The following is an 8,419-nucleotide window of genomic DNA, read 5'->3' as shown; positions in this document are numbered from 1 at the left end:
TTATTAAGGTTTTAACTTTAATATAAAAAATTTTTTCTAATTTCCACCGACTAGTTTTGGAGAAATTTATGAAAAAATATCATATTCATCTACCATCGCTACGTGTTAAAGGATTAGCCCGGCTGTCCCTGAAAATTTGTAGAATTTATAGTTCGTTTTTCAGCCACCAGTCCATGCACCAGTCGGTAAGTAGTATCTGCGAAGTTAGCTGTTTATGAGTACAAGTAGATGAAGTTAGTACCATTCAAATTTATAAAGTAGTATAGATAAATTTATAAAGTAGAATAGATAATTTATAATTTATTCATTAGGAAATAATAATAATAATAATTTCATTATTTGCTTCTTTTTTTCCTTTGAATGATATTATATACACGTATATTAAACGTTGATAGATCATTTGAAATTAGCGCACAACAGCCCGCTTTTAATGAGACAACTTAGCGATCCCAGCGCCTCACTTATTTTGTCCATATTTTGGGGACAATATTTTCTATAGCGATCGTTCTCCTTCTTTATGACCTCCATGTGTCTATCTATGGTTAAAGTACTGTCAATGTCAAAAAACCAGTTTGAACAAACCTCAAAAAAATAAACAAAATTCTTGTCTCTATTTACTATGTGCATTAAACTTGAATTCATTTAAAAAAAATTAAAAAACAAATTTAATTCATAAAAAAATTAAAAAAATCATTAAAAGAAAAAAACAAAATGTTTATTCGTCAAGTTAATTTAAGATAAAATGTTAAACATTTTTCGTTAAACAAACAACCTTTACAGAAAATTAAATCACCCTGCATCCTCCAAACTTGGAAAACTCTATCTTTAGAAATATGATATTTTAAAAATAGACATTACACAACACGGAAAACAGCAAAAAAAGGTTATTAGTCATTCTTATTGTTTTCATTACTTCTTATAAAAACACGACTTTAGAAAGAGATAAACTTATGTATTCATCTACGCATATCGGTAAATAAAAATATTATTGACAAACAGCTGTTTTTTTATAAAGAAAATGTTACTGAAGAATTCAGACTGAAAATAAATCAAATCAAAATTTTAGTTTTTAAACTTTAAAGTATATATTCACAAAATTAACTAAATAACGTTAACTGTCTAACCATTTTATGGTTTCAAATTTGAATTATGAGTAATCCAAATGAAAATATTGATGATAAAAAAAAATTCGTTTCGGAGAATATTCCAATTCCACAAACAAGTCGAATTCGAAACGATAGTGAAACTTCTACACCAGGCGATGAAGCGAATAAAGGGTAAGTTACTATAGTAATGGTTATTATAAATTAAATTGACATAACGTTTACATTTTTATAAATTCAATGTTTTGTAAAGTTCAAATTAATCAGTAAAAAAGTTAGTAATTAAATCTACAAGAAGTGATAATTATAATTAACACTGAAGTTTAAACTTAATTTTGTTAAAATTAGGTGTAATTAAATTTTTTTTTTTATTTCCAATTATATTGCAACGACTACTACGCTTAATAAGTTTATTTTGTTTATTATTTGAAGGATGCTAGAATTTATTAAATGTTTACTGGCGTGTTGTATTGTTTTATATTCTTATTCTCAACAATAGCATGAGCGCCAGGTATTGTCTCTATTGTTTCTTAAGGTGTTTTGATACCAAAACGAAAGTGTGACCAAAAAACTGAATTTTTGTTTTTAAATTATTGAGTATTTTTATACACTTGTATAAATTTCAAGTCGATTCTTCGTATGGTTTACGAGGCTCCCCGGTTTACGATATAATTATTAAAAACAGCCCTATTTACATGGTGGTATATGAAGAAGCCGTAATAAATGTTGATTTTTTAGTCAATAAGTGCTTTTAAACATGGTAGCATTTACATAAAATACTTTTATCAATAAATCTTTAAAATGCTGCGCATAAAAATGAAGTACTTTTTTTTTTTAAAAACACTGACTTTAATAGCTAAGTTCTCCTAAACCGTACGGAGAATGCATATGAATTTTTCACAAAAGACGTACAAAAAGAATGATTGATAAATAAAATTTAAAATTTCGTTTCACTTGTAATTTTTTCGGTCTCGAACTACGTCTTTTTTTTTTTTTTTTTTTTTTTTTTAAATAATTAACTTTTCTTTTAAGATTGATAATCTATTTGATAAAAATTTCTTTTAGACAAAAGATCACTCATCAATTTATGGTTTCTGGGAGCAGTACAATTGGCGCATCTCCACCGAAATTTGTAACATTAGAGGAAATTATGCAAGCAGCAAATGGAATGACAAATATGGCATTAGTACATCAAATTGCTGTAGATCATGATTTTAAATTAAATCCTGTCAACTTACCAGAGAATAGTGCACAAAAAACATGGGTTGATACTATGAAACGAGCTTATTGGGATTTGTTACGTGAGGATTTGAATAAAACGCCACCTGTATATTCTCATGCTTTACAATTAATTGAAGATATTAAAGAGGTTTGTCAATTGCAAGTAAGGTCAGGTTAGGTTAGAGTGGCTGTCCTCGGGTGGAACACACTTAGACCATAAGATCTGTTGTGTTACCGGAAGCTACTACTCCGTGAACCATTTGGAGCTGTTTAAGAACAGCAGGAGTGCTTTGACAACAACGGACTACAGGTCGGAAATGTCTTCAAAGAAGGCTGGCTCAAGTGAGTCCATCTCCTCGTGGCAAGAGCTGGGCAATGGCAGAGAAGATGAGGCATCGTTTCTTCCTCGTCCTCACTGTGACAGTTCCTGCAATAGTCATGATTCAATATCAGGCCCAGTCGTCCAACGTGCCTGCGGTCTAGTCAGTCAATTGCACGCTAGGATAATCACCACAAAAAAGATTCCAAAATAAATGCTAAAAACTTGAAAGCGAATGTCCATGCTAAATTTTATAAGAAATATTATCTTTATTAAAATTTTCTTTATTTTGATTTTTTACGCAACTATCTAAGTTTACGATATAAAATTTCTTAATTTTGTATATTTTTGTATTTTACAAGTTTACATTTTTTCAGGGATTGTTTGCAGTTCTACTTCCACAGCATACTAAAATTAAGCAAACTATTGACGAAGTATTGGATTTAACTCTAATCAAACAGCAAGTGGAAGCGGGTACATTAGACTTCAAAGTAAGTTTCCTTTTAATTTTATATAGTTGGGAAGCTATTTTATTTTTATAATAACACCGAAGTACAATTTTGCATTTATTTAATAGTTTTTATAGTACGTCCTAAAACAAACCCCTTCCAGAAAGGCCCAATTAACCAATCCGAGAATATTTTTAAGATCTCAGCGCCACGGTAGTTATAATACTTTTTATCAGATCTTCAGCTGATTATTTTCTTTGAATAAAAAGATTATAACATTTGACCTGATGTGATTATTGTTTTGAGTGAAAACACGTCGATTTAGCTATTGAGGGGGAAGTTCAAAATTGGTACCGAGAGAATTTTAAGTTTCACTCCTTCGCCCCTAGCCACCCCAACTTTGAAATTTTAAATGACATCTCCTCTCTTGTTATACATCATTTGAAAAGGCATTCAAAGTTCAAAATTCTCTATTCACCATGATAAAAAAAAAATGAAATCGTTCGATTTGTTCTCAAGATAGACTACACAGAAGATGGATTTACTACGGTCACTTCTTGGCCCAATATCTCTTGAAATAATCTTACAGTAGAATTAAAATAACGCTGCTGTTGTTTGATTTTTCAGCATTACTCCAGTTACGTTATAAATGTTATGTCAAAGTTATGTGCACCAGTACGAGATGATCGAATTAAAGAGCTTTCTGAAACTGAGGATATTGTTGAAACTTTTCGAGGTATTTTAGAGGTAGGTATATTGTTTGTTTATTGAAATTACAGCTTAAATATGTTCTGATATTTTCCAGACTCTTGATTTGATGGCTTTAGACATGGCTAATTTCACATTAAATATGGCACGACCAAACATTATTGCACAAAGTGTGGAATATGAACGGGAAAAGTTTGCAAACTTTTTAAAGATTACGCCTGGTAAGTTTAAAAATTAATCATGTGTTATTTTTAACGATTTTTCCTTCTAAATTAATGAACATAGCACTGAGAGTGTGTGTCTATCTGTCTGCCTGTCCGTGGCATCGTAACCCCTAAAAGGATGAACCGATTTTGATTTATTTTGTTTCGTTTGAAAGGCAATTTAATGGAGAGTGTTCTTAGCTATACTTCACGTGTAAGTTTATGCTTCCACAACAGGAACAACTAAAAAATAAGCGGTCATCCTCAAAATCGGTTCAGTTTTGAGAAGACTTTAACGAAAAAGGTAATTTAATGGCGAGTGTTCTTAGATATGTTTCAAATTGCGAGTTTAGGGATCCGTACCCGAAAATTTTGTAAATTTCATTGTTAAAATTAAAGACAGGAATTATTTGTACCCTTCGAGTACAACAATTTTTGACTTGATTATTTTTCTCATCCTTAATTTAATAGGGGTAGTTCCGCAATATTTTGAAAACCGTGTAAATGTCATATAAAAAATTAAGATAACTTTTAAAAATTTTATTGAATTTTCGTAGATGGATTAGAAAATACACGAGCATGGTTATCACGACATTTTACACCTCCTACGGAAGATTACAACACTCCTGATCGAATGTTAAAAGTGAAAAACTTAACGACCGTAATTTTGAATAAAGCTTATATGGAGCTAATTAATTGGGATGGTAACAATGTTTTTCCAGAAGTAATTAAAATATTTATTTTTATCTTAGTTCTGTTATTTCACAGTCAATTTTGTATTTCAAAAGTTAACCTTTGTAATTAAAAGTAAAACGATAATCATTTTTAGACACTTTCCTTGGATGAAGAAAGATTATATGAAATACAACAACGAATTTCTCGTCTATCAATTATTGGCGCTATATTATTAATAAGTTCAACATGTTCTCCGGTTTTACAAAGTGACACGGTCTTCAAAGAAGAATCCAAAAAACAAATATCAGAAATACTACAACATGTATCAATTTCTAATGAAAAGTAAGTTTTTTACATAAATTTTCATAAGTAAATATTCATACCAATAACCCGCATAGTCACTTTGACCTTCAGGATTATTTCAAGGTCAATCTTAGTTTTTAGATCACAAGCCCATGCTGAAATTTTCCGGGTGAAATGACCCACCAGGAAACATGTTGAAATAGATGCTTATACATGTAAAAGTAAGTATAAGGTATCATGGCGGTTTACAGGTGAAAATATGGATGTCACACCTCTTGGTATCTCACTCCTGCACCAGAAAATATGTACGGCGTTGCTGGATACCAACTCTGCATAAGTATTCGAAGCGAATAACATAAATGCAGTACAGAAATAAACATGTAGGGTTCAATAATTGACGTGAGTTCAAAAGAATTTTTTTACTTTCGGTGCCGAAGTTACCGAATTTATTTCTGTAATTCGCTTCGAATACTTATGCAGAGTTAGTATCCAACAACGTCGTACATATTTAATGGTGCAGGGGTTAGATACCATGGTGCTTAAAGTTACTTTTACATGTAGGAGCTTCTTTTTCAACATGAATCCTTATGGATTATTTCACCATGGGCTTGTAGTCTCTTAACCTTATTCAAGATTCATCACCAACTTGCAATGATTGAATTAATTTTTCCTTTTAAGACAATTACAAGATGCACTCAAAACAATTGCAGAACTAATGAAAAAGAAAATAAATGAACGATTAGAAAAATGTAATGATTCAACATTAAATGCTGAAAATTTAGCAACACTTTGTGGACAAATTTACGATGTTGGAAGACCAGGTCACAAAATTTCGCTACTTATACGTGAGTGTTATTAAATTGTCAAGGATACTTAGTGAAAACACTAGTAGTTATTAGAAAAATAATTGATTCTCGAAGTGGGTGGAGAACCGCCCGAAAGTTATGTTTGTAACCAAAACGAAATTTTTATTTTTTCAGGTAATAGAATTTTAGAATTTTTACAACTTATTATTTCATCACCAACTGCTGCTCCGGAAAAATTACCACCAGGGCTTTCATCATTACAAACAGAAGTATTTAATGTGGCTGGAAACTTTCTACGAATTGTTTCACATAATCGTTCGGTATTCGGAAAATATTATATTGATATAATTGATGCATTAATTGTTCCAAGTTCAACTAATCAATAATTTATTAAAAAATACCTTATATAGATTATTATATATTAATAAATATATAAAAATATATAATATATATATATATTTTCATAAAAATACTAAAATATTTAATATATTGGAAAAAATCTTTATAATATTATGATTTTTAACTTTTATACTTGCAATGCGTCATCTAGTTAATAATGTGTTAAGTTATTACAATTTTCATTTAATATTTTTAAATAAAATTTGAAACTTATCTAAAATTTTTGTTCATTCAATTTTTCTCATTCGATTCGCGAAATGAAACTTCCACAAATGAGCAGTGCTTCATAAAAGTATTAAAATTATTTAAAAATATATTAAGAAGTAGAATAGTGTCTTTTAAGGTCCTAGAATTGGCAATAATTCCTATAGTTTTTTTGGATTTTTTTAATCTGAATCTACATATATGTTAAAGTAATTCGGCTGTTTGAACAAGTACGGTGAATGTTCATTTTTCGCGGTAAATGATAGTTCAAAGTCCCTTGATCACAATAAACACAGTTTTGGGACCTCTTGCGGAGCAGTTAATGCAAAAAAAAACATTACCTTACGGCGCTTTCCAAAAAGAAAACATAAAAAACTAGTCAAATTGACGTATATATTTTATCTTTTACGATATTTTTAGAGCATTAAAAAACATTTACGTGATAAAAATATTATTTTTATGCATAACATTAATTTTATTCATAACTTAGGTTTAAATTCAATAAATATAAATTAGTTGCTAACTTGACTAGTCATGTGACGGCCGAACTACTTTAGATTTAGTTCTTGGGTAGCACATTTAGTTGGGTAAATCTACCGGATTTTGATAATAAATACAGAAATTTTTGGGAGAAGGCTAATTTTTTTTATATAGGTTTCTTTCATTGTAAAAAATACAGAAATTTGGCACGCGGTTTTGAGACAGTTTATCTCTACATTGTTTTCTTCGATGACGTTTTCTTGAATATCTCTGGTTCTATTAATCGGATTGAGGCAAATAAAAAAAATAATTGCTATGAATTTCTGCATCGACCTTGCCTGCTATCGAACCCTAAACCAAAATAACCTTAAAATCTCAAGAAAACCGCAAAACCTTATGTTTTCAATTTTCTCTGATAGCTTTTCGAAAAATGATGGAATTGAGTTAAAATTCTGGAAGAAGTTCAATTTTGAGAAAAACAAATTTTTCTGAAAAATTTTAACAGCTCGTACAGTTCAGGCAAATCATCGGATTTTTGTTTTATAATGTTTCGGCTCATAATCAGATTAAAAATATTGACACTATCCGAAAAGTACATTAAAAACCTGCAATCTTTTTTCAAAGCGGCAAATCGTATGATATCTCGTATTTTCCGTCTAGTACCAATTTCCAGGACCAATAAAATGCATTTTGTAAATTTTTTATTATTCTAGTTAAACACAGTTGCTTCCAGCCTTAAATATTTTATTATATTTATATTAAAATAATTATAACAGATAAGATTCCCTATATTTCCCTATATTCCCTATATTTTTAGATGGTGAGTTAGTAAAAAAAAATATTTAGCAAATAAGTTAACAGAACAGAGAACATCAAAATGTTGAAAATTCTTAATTCAGGTGTCGTCACTCCTGAATTATTAACATGATAATCGTTAAATAGTCTATATTGGAATTACATTTATATACATTAATAAAAATTTAAATGGATAAATTAAAAAATTTTAATGGCCCATGGGAGGATCGAACTCACGACCTTCGCGTTATTAGCACGACGCTCTAACCAACTGAGCTAATGGGCCGTTGATACACTTTCGCATGATTAAAATAATTTTATTCATTTTGTTTTCCTGTTTCATTTTAAATTCTCATAAGTGATAATTATAATCAAAATCTAATATGTTGTAATCTGCAATAAACATTGGGAAATAAATAATGAATTAAAAGTTTTTATGAAGCACAAAAATCCTTTTCACGTTCTCTTTCAGATTTTTAATCGACTTGGTGAAAAATACACAGTCCAATTCAATTCTCTTGAAATTGAATCGGAATGAATACGAAATGAAATTTTTTTTTAACGGGTTTAAATAATTCCTAAAATCAGTCAACTAAAGAAATAATTTGTTTATAAATATGCAATAATTATCTACGCGACGGAAAGCTAAAACCGGGGAATTAATTTACCTAAAGTGTGAAGCGAAAAGTCACTGGAAGACGTTTACTTTATTTTTAAACATCTGGCCAACGAATTGGAGTGCTTAATTGGATAT

At 29.7% G+C, this 8,419-nt stretch overlaps 1 protein-coding gene and 1 non-coding gene across 2 annotated transcripts; one reads left to right on the top strand and one right to left on the bottom strand.

Moving 5' to 3' along the window:
- Positions 1–1,025: 1,025 nt before the first annotated feature.
- LOC123297240 (T-complex protein 11-like protein 1) lies at positions 1,026–6,182 on the top strand. Its single transcript, XM_044878824.1, has 9 exons — positions 1,026–1,277; positions 2,169–2,472; positions 3,021–3,134; positions 3,720–3,839; positions 3,898–4,021; positions 4,561–4,727; positions 4,833–5,020; positions 5,660–5,826; positions 5,962–6,182. Exons 1-9 carry the CDS (start codon positions 1,150–1,152, stop codon positions 6,171–6,173), a joined length of 1,524 nt encoding a protein of 507 aa, XP_044734759.1. The 5' UTR covers positions 1,026–1,149; the 3' UTR covers positions 6,174–6,182.
- A 1,695-nt stretch (positions 6,183–7,877) lies between these two features.
- Positions 7,878–7,951, bottom strand: Trnai-aau. Its single transcript has one exon. It is a non-coding gene; the product is annotated as a tRNA-Ile (tRNA).
- Positions 7,952–8,419: the final 468 nt, after the last annotated feature.

The sequence above is a fragment of the Chrysoperla carnea genome, chromosome 4 (assembly GCF_905475395.1).
Source record: "Chrysoperla carnea chromosome 4, inChrCarn1.1, whole genome shotgun sequence".
Classification (NCBI taxonomy): Eukaryota; Metazoa; Arthropoda; class Insecta; order Neuroptera; family Chrysopidae; genus Chrysoperla; species Chrysoperla carnea.
This window is presented reverse-complemented; position numbering and strand designations above follow the sequence as displayed.

Bases quoted from the DNA above. Each gene is read 5' to 3' on its own strand.
- LOC123297240 (XM_044878824.1), top strand. From the start codon at position 1,150: ATGAGTAATCCAAATGAAAATATTGATGATAAAAAAAAATTCGTTTCG. The intron at 2,473-3,020 runs GTTTGTCAATTG...ACATTTTTTCAG, and splicing joins TAATTGAAGATATTAAAGAG to GGATTGTTTGCAGTTCTACT. The intron at 5,827-5,961 runs GTGAGTGTTATT...TTATTTTTTCAG, and splicing joins CAAAATTTCGCTACTTATAC to GTAATAGAATTTTAGAATTT.